Source organism: Cornus florida, unplaced genomic scaffold (genome assembly GCF_030987335.1).
Source record: "Cornus florida cultivar Cherokee Brave unplaced genomic scaffold, ASM3098733v1 CherokeeBrave_3.0.0_Hap2_Chr10, whole genome shotgun sequence".
Classification (NCBI taxonomy): domain Eukaryota; kingdom Viridiplantae; phylum Streptophyta; class Magnoliopsida; order Cornales; family Cornaceae; genus Cornus; species Cornus florida.
In genome coordinates, this window is record NW_026775580.1 from 99499604 (window position 1) to 99517676 (window position 18073).

The window sequence follows — 18073 nt, forward strand, 5'->3', positions numbered from 1 at the left end:
ACATAATAATTTTACACATTGATAACGTGATAGTATATCTTAACAGACTGTAGAGAAAAAAAAAATTTATACATCATATATGGTCGTGTACAAAAGAGTGTTTTAACATAGATGCTCTAAATGTTATTCATTTTTTTTGGTGCAAGTATTTGAGTAATATTAGTAATTGTTAAGGTACCATAAATTTTAATAGTTGAATTTTAAATACTGAAGTTTTTAAATGGTAATTCAAAAATAAAGTTAGATATTATCAGTTAGCATTAGTTGACACATCATGCGAATCAACGTTTGAAAACAAAGAAACCATCTCATTGTCAATACTACGCGTTATTAATTGAGATTGCTAAGAATAAACAAAGGGAAGGTGTCATTTTCTGAAAATTCAATGACACCGTTCCAAAGCGTGGTGCAAATCCATTACTTTAATCTAAATACTATAATAAATTAAAAAATAAAAAATAAAAAATTAATATAGTATTACTATTATCATTATAGTCTTCAGTTTCAAAATGTGGTCTTTTCATTTTGAAATTTGTAATAAAGTTGTCACTTATTACTAGGACTCTATTATTAATAAGAGTTTACAAATCACCCAAACACTATTTTGAAAAGAAATTGAAAATCAAACGGAGTGGCAAAAATTATTTATATTCCCAAATTAACCCTCTTTCTCTGTTTTTCCCTGTGCGCGTTAAATCTCACACACACACGATCTTATTGCCAAAGTTCACGAGAAAATCAAACATTCCCATTCTTTTGTGAACTGCTCTCTCTTGCAGTTTCAATTATCTCCTGATTGTATATATATACACACAAACACACACTCAGGAAAAGTCGATCACGAAGTCGGGTTGAAGCAGCTGCTCAACTCACGTTTCTTTCTTAGAATTAGAATTCTTAGTTGAACAAGAAAGTGATTTTTTTTTTTTTTTTTTTTTTTTTTTTTGTGATTCTCATCTTTTTATCATCGCCGTTTCCTAGATCTTTCTCTTTAAGAGTTCCTTTTCCCCCTGCCAGAGTTTTACCCATCTATCTCCCAGGTGCGTTATTGTCTCTCTGTAAATATATGTTTATAGATGTATATTGGTTTGTATATTTGAATCAGTGAATTTTTTTAGTTTTGACGAATTTCAAGGAATTTTATTGAAAATTTGAGGTATGTGTAAGCTTGTTTATTAATCTGAGTTCCCTTTATGTTTAGGTAAATGTTATTGGAAGTTATATGATGTATCTTTGGATTTAAGTATGGTCGATTTTTTATTGATTTCATTACTGGATATTTGGGTTTCTGTTGCATATGTTATGTAAATTTAGTTGAATGTGGGGTGGATCAAAAAGTGTACACGGTGACTTGCTTCTGGAGGTACACAGTTGAGGAAATGAATTGGGGGTCTTTGAGTTTGTATACTGCATATCCTAATGAAGTTACAATTGTCAAAGGGGCACATGGTTGGTTGCTTAATGCTTGCTTGATTATGGGCTCACTTTTGGAGGGTAATGAGGAAGGAACTACATGTGACCTGATGGCCCTTGAATTTCTCACATTGAACTTAATGGATTTTCTACTTGTTGGGTTTCTGTATAAGAGTCAAGAGAGGTGTTTGTTTTGGTGTGTGGGGGCTTTCGATTATTATTATTATCAGTATAATTATTGTGATTTCTTTTTGTGGGTTTGTAGATTTTGGCATCTCTCATCTGAAAGAAGGCACTTGAGAGGTTTGGATGTTTCTATGGGGGAGAGAGTTGAGAGTTGAGAATTGAGAGTGAGTGTTTTCTGTGAAGGTAAAAAATGGGGAAGGTCTTCCTCTTATTATTATTGTCTCCGGGTCGATTTTGCCATCTGAATTCATGACATTATGCATTTTGTATGAGCATTTTAACCTGGTGACTTCATTGAATCACAGTTGCTACTTTTGGTTGCGAGTTGTGTGTTTCATCTTAAGGATTGCAAGCATAATCTACTCAAAAATTATTATTAGCTTATTAAATCTGCTAAATGATCTGGAGTTAACTTTCCCTTACAATTGTTTTTAAAATAATTTAAGATTTGTACTGGAATTATAGTACAACCATTACTTTGTTGTATGTTTACTTTTCATTTGGTGTAAACCAGTGTTTGAATAATTAATATCCTTATCTGCATTTAGTTCCGCTACTTAAGGTCCCATTGTACTTCCATGACGGTTTCTTTTCTGAAGGAGTGACTAATTTCAACTTATTGAACAATGCAGAGCGCCTCTCACTGTCTACATTCCAGTTTCTTTTGTCGTGAATACAGAATCAGAAGATTGTAAATAACATGAAAAATCTTGGACGCAGGTTCTAAACTTTTGATGACTATTATTGCTTGAACTTTCTGATCCTATTTTTTTTACATGTATTAGCAACTTATATATATATATATATATATTTCCTAATTATAATATTACACTCGTGTTCATTGCAGTGCAATTGTTAGGAAACCGAACGAAAGTATGAGGCTTATTGTAACAACTTTTGTTGGAGTTGTTTTCGGCTTCTTCATAGGAGTATCATTTCCGACTCTTTCATTAACACAGGTACACAAATTTTGCTTCCTGCTTTATCTACTGTTTCGCTTTCTTTCTGTGTAGTCCACGATTTAAATCCTTGTTAACTTAATGATGACATATTAGATCATGTGATAACACTTCTTTTTGGTCCAAATTTGGCAGCTGAATCTCCCATCCAACCTTCTTCCTTCACTTGATTTTCCACACTTTGAGAACAAGAATTCAGGAATCTGGACCCTAAAATATTTGAATGCTTGGTCTTCTATGAACGCTAATAGGAGCAACTCAACTCAAGCTCACAACTTGAATGATACAATGAAGGTATACTTTTTATAATTGATATTTAGCATGAGCAGAAAATCTGGTGCTTTTAAAAACATTGTTGAGATTTTATAGCAACCTAAGAAGTTTTTTTTTGTTGTTGTCGTTGTAGTCGTCAAGGCAACCAAAGAGTTTGAATCTGATTTTTTTCAACTCTATCATCATCATCTTGTTGTCATCATTTCCCTGGACTCTAATGGAATAAGTCGGCAACATAAATTCTCTTCATCCAATTTTTTCTATTATAAGTTATGTCTCGTATTATATCTGATTTTGTTAAGATCTTTTCTTATTACTTCATTCCATTTAACTTTTAGTCGGCCTTTTTGTATCTTCCCTTTAATTTTAATAAATCCTTCTTCTTTCAATGGCATATTTACCGGTCTACGTTGTCGTTGTATGTGTCTATACCACATACACCTGCTTTTTCTTATTTTACAAATAATACGTGTCACTGCTAATTTGAACTTAACTTATTGATTACTAATTGTTTTTCTTTCAGTTATGCATATCATTCATCTCAATATTCCTATTTCGGCAACATGAATGTGTTCATGTTTCTTCATGTTCATATCATATAAATTTCACTAATTATATAGAATGCCACTAACTTGTCTCCATTTTGTCTAATATATGTTCCAATCCTAGTTGTTATATAGTCATCTATCTTCCTGTCCATTTATAGTAGTGACACTAAGTATCTTATGTGGTATTTGAAGTAATCCTTTGTCTTGATTTGTTATCGTTATATTGTTACTCTTTATACCTATATTGAATTTACATTTCAACTCAACTCAACAAAGCCTTTTCCTAACAACTTGGGATTGGTTACATGAATTCTATTTTTCCATTCCGCTCTATCCAACGCCATAGCCTTGGTCAAACACATGTTATCATATATTTCTTAGATTTACATTTCATATATTCTATCCTAGTCCTACTAATTTATAAACCTCTTGATATATTGTTGTATAAATTTGAATTTTTTGAAGTTTCTTTCTTTAAATACTAGGATTTCTTTGGAAGTTTCTAACAAAACTATATTATCAACAAAAGGTATAACCTCCCTATCCTTAGGACCTCAACGCGGCCCCTTGGGGTGGGGGGGGGGGGGGGGTTTGGTGGGGGTGGGCATGGGCAAAAATGTGTGAGTACTTACTTGACCAAAAAAACAAAAGAAAAAAACTATAATATCAACAAATCACATGCACGTTAGAATGTTTCCTTGTAAAATGTCGTTATTTCATCTAAGTATGGATTTAGTGTTGATTATTGGTATACCCCTACTTGTATAGAAAAATCATTTATCTTGATTTTTGTAACAACATTAATAGAAATTTCTTTTTTAATAGGGCCAACCAAATTATATCCTTGCTATTTATGTTATGTTTATGAGTTTATGAAAACTATGTGTTTATATATATATATATATAAATTACTTCTCCCATCTCCATGAATTGTCTTATTTTAGTAAATGGCCTCCATAGTAGATGTACTTGGAATAGATCCAATTAGGTTATTGGATACTGTTGAGTCTTCCCTTAATCTTTGTTCCTTTAGCATATCTTATAATTTCATGGTAGACTTGCCAATGGATCGAATTTTGATCCAAATCCGATTCCATAACTCGAATATAGATTGGAACATTCAATCTGATAGCGTGGTTAGCAATCCGAATCCGATAATCCGTTAGCTAAACAAACCGGATATCTTGTACGTATCTTTGATACTTTAAAAATTTTAATTAAATTAATTTCTTTTCTTTGTACTTTATCCTCGTTCTCTTATCTTATGTAGTTATGTCTTCTCTAAGTCTATGAAAATCATTTATATTCATAAATCTTCATTTTTTACTTCAGCAATCTCCATTAATTGTCTTGTTAAGGAAATGACTTTCATAGTAGATATACCTGGCACTATTACCATAGACTCATTAATTTAATTTTTCTGTAATTTCTATACATTTCCTTTATTTTTATGAATTAATACCATACTGTTCCGTTCATTTGGCTGCCTTATTGAATGTATGTATTAACCATTCAATTTGACATTTCCAAGGTTTACAGGCCTCTATAAATTCTACAACTTTACCATTTTCCATCATTTGACTGTTTCTTCTGCCTCTCTATTGCCAATTTACTTATCCAATTACTCTTAATTTCTCTTTGGAATATTTCTTATTTAGTTATAAAATTTTTTTTCCATCTATCTAAAATCTCTTTCTGTTTAATTAATTTTTGTTTAGTCAAATTTCTTAATATATCAAACTTGATCCATATCTCCAGTCAATGTGTCTCTACTTTTGCAATTTGTACATTGTCTTCTTTAACCTAGTTTTGCATATTAATTATCTAACGCCATTTTATTTAGCTTTCTTTAAAACTTTCTACCTCTCTTCTTCTTCTCTTTTTAATTATTTTTTTCTTATATCGTTCTAAATTGTCTAATTTGTTTCCTACAAATCCGTGGCCTTCATAAAACAGCGTTTCTGGAATTCATTTCATAACTACGTATGAAATTATTGCCATGTTTCTTGCAAATAGAAAAAGTTTCTCACACTCGTTAATTTCTGTCTATCTATCTTTGGGCAAAGAACTAGAGAAGGCACTTATGGTGGTTGGTTGGTTGGAACATTTACTGCAATGTGGATACATGGTACATTAGTTTCCTTGTATATAAAGAATATTCCCTTTTTCCCCCTTTCTTTAGTATACAAATCTATTATCGATTGAAGCATGGTGAGGTAGAAATATTTACTGTTTCAGGTGGTAGGGAATCCATGGAAGATAGGAACACTAGAAGGTAATGACAGGTTGGAAGGGAAAATCAGCAGGAAATTGTTATTATGTGAAAAAGGAGGGAAAAAAAAAAAAAAAAAGTGTTGCCATTTTCTTTCCTTTTTTTTTTTTTTTTTTTTCCCTGCATCTTTCTCGATCTACAAACTGTTGTAGAAGGTGGACAGCAAGCTAATATTCTAGGAAAGATAGAGCATCAAAATATTAAAAAGTAATGTATAAGAATTAGATTCCACTACCTTGCACGAAATATTTGAACCTTCCACCTGATTTCTGCTCAAGAGTTTGCAAGTTTCCAACAATCTTTGAGAGTTTTAACTCTTAAAATACAGTCTACCCTACTAACTGTGTACTATCATGGAATATTTCCATTTAATACAACATTAGCTGATACATATTTTGTTGCATTTGTAATAAAAAAGAGTGTGTCAGATGCTACCCACATCCTAGTGTGGAAAAGTAACAAGTAGAACTCAGTATTTTTTTCATGTAGCTCATTTTATTGCAGCTTCAGTATCATCATGCTATTTTGATGCTACTAATATCCTGGTGAGAGGAACAATGTATATCTATCTTTCACACTTGTTGCTTCCGTTGTGATTTTGATGCAGATTTGGGTCCCAACAAATCCTCGAGGTGCTGAAAGACTACCCCCAGGCATTGTTGAATCTGAATCGGACTTATACCCTCGAAGATTGTGGGGTAAACCCAGTGAGGTAAGTGTCTTCTGTTGCAACCTTCATGTGCATTATTGTAACTGTCTTTGTGTGTGTATGTGTGGATAAGTACTGTCATAGCTGCTTGATGGTAGTAACAGATATTGAGACAAATTCTTCCTTTGAACTTAAATTATGAGGTGGCAGTATTGGGAATGATCATTGATGTAGTTGAGTTTTCTTGTTCTTATAATAAACAAGACACTAATTTTGATGTCCGTGACCGAAGAGTGAGAATGGATATGTTATGTAATGTGCGACTGAATGATGCTTGTTCTACCTTATAATGATGCAAGCAACAATATGGCTAATTATGTAGGGGTTTTAGATTATTGAGCATTTATTGTACACAAAGAAGACTGGGAATTCAAGAAGAATAGAAAACCATTTTAAAGTATATTTTAAAAAGGGCAAACCTAGTGCATGAGACTCCCGCCATTGGGGGGTCTAGAGAGAGGATCAGATGTACACAGCCTAACTTCCGCATGCGGAGAGGCTGTTTCCTTTTTTCGAACTCGTGACCACCAGGTCACAATGGAGCAACCTTACCGTTGCATCAAGGCTCGCCCTCATTTTTAAGTCTATTTCATTTTTAGAAATGGGAGTAAAAAGTTTAATTTGCTTTGTAGTTGTCACTAACCAGGGTGATGTACCAAATATTTTCTCTAAATATTTGACCTCTGATGTTTAAATATTGGGACATGATAAACTTTTGATTAAATTGTGTGGTGTTTGATCAAATTGGCATTTGCAGGACCTAACTATAAAACCGAAGTATCTTGTTACCTTTACTGTTGGTATTGGTCAGAAAAATAATGTTGATGCAGCAGTCAAAAAGGTCATTTCTCTCTCTCTCTCTCTCTCAACCCATAAGTTTGTTTCTCCTTCAGCTCTCTCTCGCAACCAATATGTTTGTTTTTCCTTCAGTTCTCAGAGAACTTTACCATACTTCTGTTTCATTATGATGGCCACGTAACTGAATGGGATGAGTTTGAATGGTCAAAGAGAGCTATTCATGTTAGTATACGGAAGCAAACGAAATGGTAAGTAAATTCTGAAAAAAAAACATATATATACAAGTAAATTTGTAGTTTCCTGGAGGTCTGAGGTTCTTATAGGTCCATCTTTGTATCTTGCTTATACCCTGAAATTTTATCCAAGGTGGTATGCAAAACGGTTTCTGCATCCTGATATTGTGGCGGCATATGACTACATATTTATCTGGGATGAAGACCTGGGGGTTGAGCATTTTAATGCTGAAGAGTGAGTGTAAAAACACGAAATCTCATGTTTATAACTGTTTTGAATTGACACAGAGATTCACAACTTTGTCCTCTCCTTTTTCTCCCCTCAATTCCAGATACATAAAACTTGTGAGGAAGCATGGCTTGGAGATTTCACAGCCTGGTTTGGAACCTAACAGAGGGTTAACATGGCAAATGACGAAGAGAAGAGGTGATCGTGAAGTTCACAAGTAAGAATGTTGATACTGTCAGAGTGAATCTTAGTTTGTCTTCTTTCTGATAATTTTTTTAACTGATGAATTGATCTTATTTCCGCTTGTATTTTGTGTTTGTTTTCTATTTTCTAACCAGAGAAACAGAGGAGAAACCAGGCTGGTGCAGTGACCCACATTTGCCTCCCTGTGCAGCGTATGAATAATTTTTATTATTGTTTTGTTATTGCTGCTGCTACATATTCACTTCTTCTGTTCAGCACAGCAGGATATGATAGTGGAATCTGATAATTCCTACTGTTTCCTTCTCTGCTGGCAGATTTGTTGAGATCATGGCTCCTGTGTTTTCTCGAGATGCATGGCGCTGTGTGTGGCATATGATTCAGGTATGGAGTATAATATTATCATTATTTTTGTTCATTCTTAGAACTTGTTTGTCCTCAAATGATTCCTCTCTCTCAATTTCTCTAAATGGTAAATGCTTTATTATGGGTGTTGTAGAATGATTTGGTCCATGGATGGGGCCTTGATTTTGCTCTCCGAAGATGCGTCGAGGTCAGTGACCCACTCTTTCAGTCTTGTCTTTCTCCTGTTATTTACTCCCGATAATGCAATAATATCTAAGGCATTAATGAGTATATTTTTTTTCTTGAATATAGCCTGCTCATGAGAAAATTGGAGTTGTAGATTCTCAGTGGATTGTCCATCAAAGTGTTCCTTCACTCGGGAACCAGGTAAAAAGAAAGCATTGGCCAGCACACGCACACAAACACAAACGTGTATATAATATATATATACATGTATATATGTTTCTACATAATAGAATACAGTATTCAAAAACCTTCTCTCTTTTTGGTAGGGGGAAGCAGAGAATGGGAAGGCACCATGGCAAGGGGTATGCTATGTCATCTTACTCTTTTTTCTCTCGTTTTGTTATATGTTGAGGGACATAATTTGTTGTATGCATGTTTTCTCACGCAGACTTGGCTCACATCAGTTTATCTTGAATATGGTCTTTTCAGCATATATGTAGTTACTGATTGATTAAGATTAATTTGTTGATGAAATGTATTGTTGATCTGTCTTTGGTGCCAGGTGAGGGATAGGTGTAAAAAAGAGTGGACAATGTTTCAGAATCGTGTGGCGAATGCCGAAAGGACTTATTACAAGGCAAAAGGAGTTGATCCACCAAATTCTACAAATCACTAGGTGCGGCCGATAGCAGAAGCTGCTGACTGTATACAATGGGATCACCATCACCGGCATTAGTATGCCTAGGGCGTTACGGATAGATTTATACTATCCAAAATTGTTATTGTAGAGAATTTTATTAGTTGTTATTAGGGTTTAAGAATCAATAGGTACACCTAAATTCTTTTCAAAGGCGGATACGAATTGTTGAATGACAGTGGTCCACACAAATGACCACAAGGTAATCCATCCAGTTTTATATTACTACTCTAGATGGAAATGCAACAATTCTCATGTTCATATGCTTGTTGGGGGTGAGTCTAACTCGACTTAGGGTCTGTTTGGAAAGCCCATTACAGGGCTAGCCAATAAAAAATCAATATAATTAGATCTTGATTGAGAAGTATATTGTTGATGAATACAAACCTGAAAGGCAAAACTTAATACCGGATTGCAGATTTCTGGAATTGTTTCAAATTTTGTATTAGTTTCAGCTGTCCAGGGCTGGTTATTGGGTATACGAATTCATTTCTGTTCTTTCCAACAGAGGATTCATCTGCAATAAAAAGAAATTCTTGGATCAGTTGAGCACATCCAAGAAAAGCACTAAAATAATAAAAATAAATAAATAAAAATGAAAGATGAAGGAAATGTAGAATAAAATCATGAGTCATAGAAGTATGCAATGCTTGCTTTAGTTTTGTAATTTGCATGTTACTGACATGGTTTTATTGTTGGACAGCTTTTAATCGGGAGGTCATCATGTCTGTTACGCTTACCTATTAATCGGGAAATAAAGAAGGTTGTTTGTTAAATAAATTTTTTATTTTTTTTTATTGACAAGTTCGCACCATCATTTTGCGAACTTGAACATGTAGAGGAGATACGTAAATAAAATTGAAATGATTATTTACTCTCCCCCCCTCTCTTTTATTTAACTCTATTATTGTAATAAATCAGGAATTAGGGAATCAGAAAGTATATATTATAATCGGGTTTATTTAATTAATATACTTTTAGTACTTGATATTTAGATGACATAATTTCTCTTTTTTAAAAAGAGAAATTAAGTATTATTAATGGCGGTCTCATTTCAATTTACCCTCTCATACCTCTAAATCTCAGAAGACCCACTCTCCACCGCCACCACCGAAACCCCCAAACCCTCTATTTTCCGATTCTCCCAGACGAACCCAAAATGGGTTCCTATGTACTCATCAAAGCCCTCCAAATCGTGACAATGAATTGCTCGATATAGTCCCCATCGACGCCCGGCGAAATTTGGAGAGGAGTGATCGGCACAGTCGCCAATTGTAGAGGTAATTTATATACTCCAGTTAATGAAAGTTTAGTAGTCAATTACTCTACAAGGAAACAAATATGAGAAACTGTCCTGAAAAAAAGAAAAAAAAAAGAAAAAAAAAAGGGGCTAAATTTCCAAATCCCACATCGATTAAATAGTACTCGAATTTTAAATTAATAATATGCAGTATTGCTTTGCAATATCGCCGAGTCCAGTAGCGTGGGCTTGTGACCAAGCGGGGCATTAAAGTGGTTGAATGTGCTAGCTGAGTCTTTCAGTCCAGGTGGGTGCACCCTTCTTCGACTTCCTCACCAAAGTGGTTCGCACCCAACCCACCATGGGTTTAGTAGCAATCAACTCTCAATGAAAATTGTGTTGAAATTGGGGTTAATCGGAAGGCCCCCACAACCATGCCATGAACAACAATCATGGAATCCATGGTTGACAGAAGACTGGGTAACCCTACCTAGCGCACCAGCTGGTCTGACCCTGACCTCACACAACCTCTTTTTGGTTTGTGTATGAATTTTCACTCTCTTATGGTACACACACACATACATGTGCATTTATCTTTTTGATTGCATAAAATTATCGTTGATGAATTCTTAAAAATTCAACAAACTATGGTTGATAAGCTATTGCTTACAATTTTATTTTATTATTATTATTTTTGTGTGTGTGTGAAAGGTAAGCTATTGGTTACATTTGTACTTGAAAAACAAACTTTACGTTTGGAACCATTTTAGATAATTGTTGCATAAAGATTAAGATTGATGATTTCTTTGAAAATTCAACAAACTATGGTGGATAAGCTATTGCTTACAATTATTTATTTATTATTATTTTTAATATATATATATATATATATATATACACATATAATGTGTGTGTGTGTGAAAAGTGAGCTATTGGTTACATAATTACATTTATTCTTGAAAAATTAACTTTACATTTGAAACCATTTTTTTTTTTTTTCTTAATTGGGACTAACACACATTGCTTCCACTGAGATTCGAACCCCTGACCTCCCTTTGAGAAGTAATAGCTTTATACCGCTACATGTTGGTATTTGAAACCACTTTTAATATTATATTATGATATGATGTTTTCCTTTATTATAGGGTAAAGTGCATTAAACCCCCCTAAACTATACCTCAATGAGCAAAAAACCCTCCTGAATTTCAAAATGAACAAAAAACCCCCTTAAATTATTTAGTTAATTGCACTTTACCCAATCCGGCAACCGGCCGATCAATATCCTTGCACGTCAGAGGCCAAATTTATGTAAATGACTATACAACCCTTATCAAGCCCTAACTATTTCACTCATCATCTTTTTCCTCCATTGATCTGTTTGGATTTACAGAACAACAATAAAAAATCAAAATCAAAAAATCAAAACCTATTTACAGAACAAGAAGCTTGGATTCATCCTTGCCGGCCACTCCTCTCCACCGCAGCATTTCTTCCTCACGGCCGAGCCCTGGTGAAATGGGAGAACTGAGAGATTGAGCAATGGTGAAATTCCCTTTCCTGATTACTCTAATTGAGTCCAATTAAAGGGCATTCAAGTTTTGGGTTGCAAGAATAGGAGATCTTGTGGCCACAAAAGCTTCAAATTAAAAGATAGGTGGACTGAATGGTAGAGACAGCAGCGGCTCAGCCGGTGGAGGGCTCGACTGACTCAGTCTTGAATGACTCGCGGCGACGAGCTTGGCGGGATTGAACGACGGCCTAACTCACGGCGAGCAAGGAGGCTTCAGACGGTGGAGACGATGAAGACGGGCTCGGCGGTTTTGGCTTCGAATGATATCGGTTGTGATGGACAGCGGGTGATGCAGCAGCGGTAATAGACAGGCGAGGGCATCAACCGACGACATGCTCGGTCTTCTTATCGATCGACGACATGTTCAGTCGAACCATACACCACAAGTCGTCAAACCCAATTGAAACCACAAACCCTCCATCATCGTTAATCTCAGATCGGAAATGAAGAAGATGATGTTCGCATAGCCCGATTACCCTTGGAAATAATTCATACCGAACCTCACCATACGTCGTCAAACCCAATTGAAACCACAAACCCACTACCACAACCACCATCACCGCCACCAACATTTTCCACGACCTTTTCTCTCCATCGCCTTGGAAACTCAAACTTTTCATTCTAATTCACAAACCCACTGCCCACTCCCCGCCACCACCATCGCCTCCTCCTCACACATATATTCTGTTCTTGAACCCAACAAGCCCGATGCCTCTCCTCCTCCGGTGCTACCGTCGGTGTACCTTTTCTCTCTCTTTGGTCCCTTTTTTCTCTCTCTACGAATTTCTCTCTCTATCTCTATCTCTATCTCTATTTTGTGGCTTGATAAGGGGTAAAATGGACTTTTCTAATTTTCGGTGATAGGAGATGACCGGAATAACTTTCTCTGTCCTAAGACTGCACTAAGACCATAGTTGAGGGGGGTTATTTGTAGTTGAGGGGGGTTAGTTGCACTTGGAGTATAGTTTAGGGGGGTTTAATGCACTTTACCCTTTATTATATGTATCAAGCCCTCTACAAATCTCGAACAATGTGATATACTAAAGTAAAACATCATAACCACTTTTAGTATTTTGATATGATGTTTTACTTTATTATATGCATCATGCCCTCCATAAATCTCGAACAGTGTGATATACTATAAATATTATACAATCAAACATTTTTTTTTAATTTTTTTTTTTTTATTTTTTATCACAACAATAGATCATAGGCTCCAACAAAATTTTCATCTTTTTTGTCCTTTGGACTGAACGTGATCAAATTGGACTGTTATTTTGATTATTGTGTGTAAGTATGTTTTTTTTTTAGGGTTAATTACAGCGACATCCCCTGAGATTTGATGTATTGGCAGCCATATACAATTTAGCTATTTTTTGGACAAAGACACCCCTGTGATTATTGTAATCCAAACAATCCTTTAAAACATTGGAAAAGACGATATGGTCCTTCAATTTAAATTCATTTTTATTGCAAAATATCTGAACTCATAAAAAGTTAAATTTGTCCTTATATATATACACACTACATACACTATTGCCCATATATATATACACATATGGAATAACAGAGAGGAAAAGAGGAGCAGCAGCATCGCCATCACTACCACCCACCATCGCCAGCCGTCGCCACCACTACCACCCACCATCGCCAGTCATCGCCACCAATACCACCATCACCCACCATCGCCGCAGATCGATGTCACGTATTGGTTTTTACTGGCCGACGGCCGCAACGAATCGTCGATTAGCACCCTGATCATGGAATTGGTCTTCTTCATTTGTAGAAATCAATGGTGGGTCTTCAGGCTTTTTGGCGTCGTTAAACAAGAAGAGGGGTGGGTCTTCGGGGTCATTGAAGAAGAAGAAGAAGAGGGGTGGGTCGCCACCGCAAAAACCCCAAGTTCCACCGTCCGATAAAGATCAAATCAGTCCGAATTGATTCACAAAATTTCGCAAACCTTAGAGGGTGGAGGAGCTAGCTTTGGTATCATCCTTTCATGGAAGATAAAGTTAGTTCCTGTTCCAAAAATTGTGACAATTTTTAAAGTTACTAAGACCTTGGAAGAAGGCGGAACAAAGATCCTCTACAAATGGCAGCAAGTTGCAGACAGGCTCAATGAAGATCTCTTCATTAGAGTCATCATACAACCGGCAAATACCGGTAAGAAAGCTGATCAGAGGACTATAAGCATTACCTACAATGCAATGTTTCTTGGTAAAACTGATAGACTCCTAAATATAATGAATGAGAACTTCCCGGAATTGGGGTTGCAGCGAAATAAGTTGGCTTTAATCGGTGCTATACATCGCCGGCTATCCAAGTACTATACCCCCTGAAGTTCTACTCCAAGGGAAGTCAACATTCAAGAACTATTTCAAGGCCAAATCAGATTTTGTGAGAGAACCAATTCCTGAAGATGGCCTAGAAGGGCTCTGGAAAAGGCTCTTGGAAGAGGAAAGTACATTGGTGATATGGAATCCATATGGTGGAATGATGGGAAATATTTCAGAGTCTGAAATTCCTTTCCCTCATAGAAAAGGTGTCATATATAAAATACAGTACCTGACACTCTGGAACGACGCAGACAGTGACACGGCGGCAAAGCACATAGATTGGATTAGGAAGCTTTACAATTACATGGCTGTTTATGTTTTTTTGTTCTCGAGAGAAGCATATGTCAATTATAGAGATCTTGATTCGGGGATGAACAAGAAAGGTAACACAAGTTTCATTCAGGCAAGTACTTGGGGTAACAAGTACTACAAGAACATCGATCTGCAGTTATATAAGGGTGTTTTAGTCTTTTTAAAATGTTTAATATTTTATGGTTAAAATGAATAAAATATTGAGGGTACTCTCGTCTTTTCACATCTTCTAAGGGCATGTTTGGACTCTTAGGGGTGTCTTTGTTAACTTTATCAAACCTAAAGGGGTGTCATTATAAAAAAAACAGCTAAGTTGTATATGGCTGTCAATACATCAAATCTCAGGGGGTGTCGTTGTAATTAACCCTTTTTTTTTTTTCAATAAAAGGACTTCTTAACATGAGTAACAAGGTGATGCGATAAGTTTAGATTTACGTTTTGTGAAAAAAGAATTTTGATTGCATTCAGTGCACCAAATGGTACTGTTTAATTGAGTTGTCGCAAAGTTTAATGTAGCGGCACAACACTAAATACAAAATTCAAGTCGAGTTTCACGTCAATTCGCCAAGACGATGCCAATTAGTGCACCGAATGCACCACAGGACCCTCCAACATAAAGGATCATCTTCCTTTAAAAGAGAGTTTATGACAACAACCATTTCTTTTAACACTGTGGCTCATATATTTTATTCATAATTCAATGTTAGAAACAATGAATGCATTTGCAATTAAAGGGGCTCCTATATTTCATTCATAGTTAAATGTTGAAGCAATGAATGAATTTTCAATTGAAGGGCTAGCTTATGAAGCTGTCCCCATTGCAATATTATCATTTTTATAGTATTAGGACTTTCAATTTATATAGATATAAAGTGTAAAAATAACTCATTCTATATGAAAAATGTGTAAGAAATATCTTCATTTTAAAAAATGCATATAAACTCTTATATTTTAAAAAATTGTCGCAAATTAGCCCTGATCAATAATTTTGGCCAATTTTTTTGTAAAATCCCAAAATACCCTTAAATGAATTTTAGGTATTTTTTTGAATGAATAAAAAAATAAATAATTTTTTAAATTTTATTTTATTTATTTATATTTTGTCTTGAGAATACTTTAAATATTTCAATCATCAAATTAAAGAATTATTTTTATTTGCGTTATTTGAATAATATAAGGGAATTTTTTAATTTGCACATCCGTTTGTGCTTTATCCATATATATGACTAATAACGTCGGCCCGCCCACTTTCAGACGCGCTCGAACTGTGTGTGTTGTACAGGTTTTTATTTATTTTTATTTTTATTTTTGGAATTTGTTGTACAGGTCTTTCATATCACTACGAAATGTGCGTTTATTGCCTACTTTTCCACATTTGATAGCTTTGGAAATCTAAGGAAACTTCCACACAACTGGTAACTTGCAGCTGTATTTTTCGATGTCTAGTAACATTATTTAGTTTCGGTTTCGATCAATGATGTTACAGTTTCGATTAATCGTCTTGTCTTTTTTATCAATTACGTTATAATATCTTTATTTCAAGTCTCAATTTCTCATATTTTATCTTCGAACTATCTTAGATGATGTAACCGGATTAATCAAAGACCATAACAAAATTATTTCAAGTTTATGTTTGACTGGATGACATGGCAGAGCCTTAAAATTAAAAATAATAAAATTTTAAAAAATATTAATTCAATTTCTAATTTTACCATTTCCAATTTTAAAATTTTAACTGTGTAGTATAACCGAACATCCTCAACGTAAATGTGACATAACACAATAATATAGTAGCACCAAAAACACATGCAACAGAAAATCCTTTCTAATGGACACGTGGCGAGGGTTACTCCAACCTTAATCCCAATGATCACCATCTCACCTTAAAGGCCAACACGTGTTGGCCACGTGTAAAAACTGACCCCAACCTGGTCAACTTCTAACCATGGTTAACAGATTCTTGGTTAGGATGAACCCACCCATATTTATCAGCAACCCCAAGCAGGTCTCTGTGTGAGCTGCCCTTGCTAGGCTTGCTTTATTTTTCTGTGTGTGTGTGTGTGTTTTTGGTAACAGAGAACATGGGGCTATCAAACTTCCCTAGCCCAGTTGAAGGGTTGCTTCATTTGGTAATACTAATAGTGAATACAATTTGTTCAGTGGCACCATTCAAAAACATGGTCAGATCGGCTCAACAAGTGATCATGACCACTGATCATAGTGTGACCCCTCCTCCTCCAGCAAATTCAGAGCATCAGCCTTCCTCTACTACTGAATTGTGTCCACCAATGTCAAGAAGGGTATCGATAACCCGGTTCGGATCATTACCAGACAACAGCTCTAACGATCATGGTCTTGCCAGAAGAACTAGTACTGGCAATACATGGTGTTCAACAATGGAGTGTTGTGTGTGCCTCTCTAGGTTTGAGGCTGACGAGGAGGTCAGTGAATTGTCCTGCAAGCATTTTTTCCACAAGGCTTGTCTCCAAAAATGGTTTGATAATCATCACCATACTACTTGTCCTCTCTGTCGATCCATCCTCTAAATTTTACTAGGTTTTTTTTTGGGCTTTTCTCCAGCTTCATGACAGTCTTGTGATATGCCTACTCTGTGTGTGTGTGTGTGTGTGTGTGTGTGTGTGAATAAATTTTAAAGATAATAGAAAATAAACAGTTACAAGCTGTTCTCTTTACCTCAATTCAATATAGTTTCTGAACTAAATCATTACTTTATAATATTGTTAAAAAGAAATCTTCTCTTCTTTTGTGCTCTATTGATAAAAGTTATCCTCTTCCAAAAAATATATAAATAAATAAATAAATAAAGGAGTATAATTTTAGGTGGAGAATCCGAATATAGTATATACCCAGTGGGCCTTTGTATGACATGTGACAGTTCAGTTGTGACCTAAAAGATATTTATCAATTAGAGATATGAAATTTGTGGCTTTGATGTAGGACTCTAGGTAAGCAACCAAGTTCGTTACAATAGTTGTACCTAATTTGTAATTCATGATCAAACCTACAATCTGCAAAATGTTTGCCTAATTGATTAACTTTGTTAATTAGTACATTGATCAAACCTACAACATGTCGCTGCATAGAAGGTGAATGTCCATTTTCATGATTATAATTAATGTTAGGTCCTAAAGGAATCTATTATAAACATAGAAAATTTGTACATTTCATCAAAGATTACTGAATTTTACATTTCATGAATTGAAAAAATTGTAAAAAATCTAATTTGATGAGTAGTGCCAATTTTAATGGACCATGAAGAAGCCCTGCCAAAAGTGGCATATAGAAGTTGATTTGTCAGCCTTAATAGGGCCATCGTGACAAATGAACAAATTGGCATTGCAGATCAGTTAAGTTTGGAAATTTTGACCTTTGCCCAGAAATTTAAAATTTCATTGCACATAAGGTCCAAAAATGAAATTCGGCATATTACATTGCGACCAGTACAAAGAAGAAAAAAACCATGGTAGTCACGGATTGTATTGCGACAATAATTCTCTGACATGCCAACCTCACAAAATAAAATAGTTTATCAAAGGTTGTCACAG

General features: G+C 35.1%; 1 protein-coding gene across 3 annotated transcripts; it reads left to right on the top strand.

The window, feature by feature from the left end:
- Nucleotides 1-617: 617 nt before the first annotated feature.
- Nucleotides 618-9277, top strand: LOC132276312 (uncharacterized). 3 transcript variants are annotated; one of them, XM_059777685.1, is made up of 16 exons: nucleotides 619-1040; nucleotides 1679-1782; nucleotides 2232-2319; nucleotides 2447-2558; nucleotides 2694-2852; nucleotides 6259-6363; nucleotides 7118-7201; nucleotides 7291-7406; nucleotides 7525-7626; nucleotides 7724-7837; nucleotides 7959-8015; nucleotides 8139-8205; nucleotides 8321-8374; nucleotides 8479-8553; nucleotides 8679-8714; nucleotides 8915-9277. In XM_059777685.1, exons 3-16 carry the CDS (start codon nucleotides 2300-2302, stop codon nucleotides 9026-9028), a joined length of 1215 nt encoding a protein of 404 aa, XP_059633668.1. In that variant the 5' UTR covers nucleotides 619-1040; nucleotides 1679-1782; nucleotides 2232-2299; the 3' UTR covers nucleotides 9029-9277. The 3 variants fall into 3 exon arrangements, with proteins under 3 accessions (XP_059633669.1, XP_059633668.1, XP_059633667.1); XM_059777686.1 differs by lacking the exon at nucleotides 1679-1782 and having other exon boundaries at nucleotides 618-1040; nucleotides 2459-2558; XM_059777684.1 differs by lacking the exon at nucleotides 1679-1782.
- The last annotated feature ends 8796 nt before the right edge of the window (nucleotides 9278-18073 follow it).

Excerpts from the sequence above, each read along its gene's own strand:
- LOC132276312 (XM_059777685.1), top strand. The coding sequence starts at position 2,300 with ATGAAAAATCTTGGACGCAG. Across the intron at positions 7,202-7,290 it reads TTGATGCAGCAGTCAAAAAG|TTCTCAGAGAACTTTACCAT; the intron begins GTCATTTCTCTC and ends TTTTTCCTTCAG. Across the intron at positions 7,627-7,723 it reads GAGCATTTTAATGCTGAAGA|ATACATAAAACTTGTGAGGA; the intron begins GTGAGTGTAAAA and ends CCTCAATTCCAG.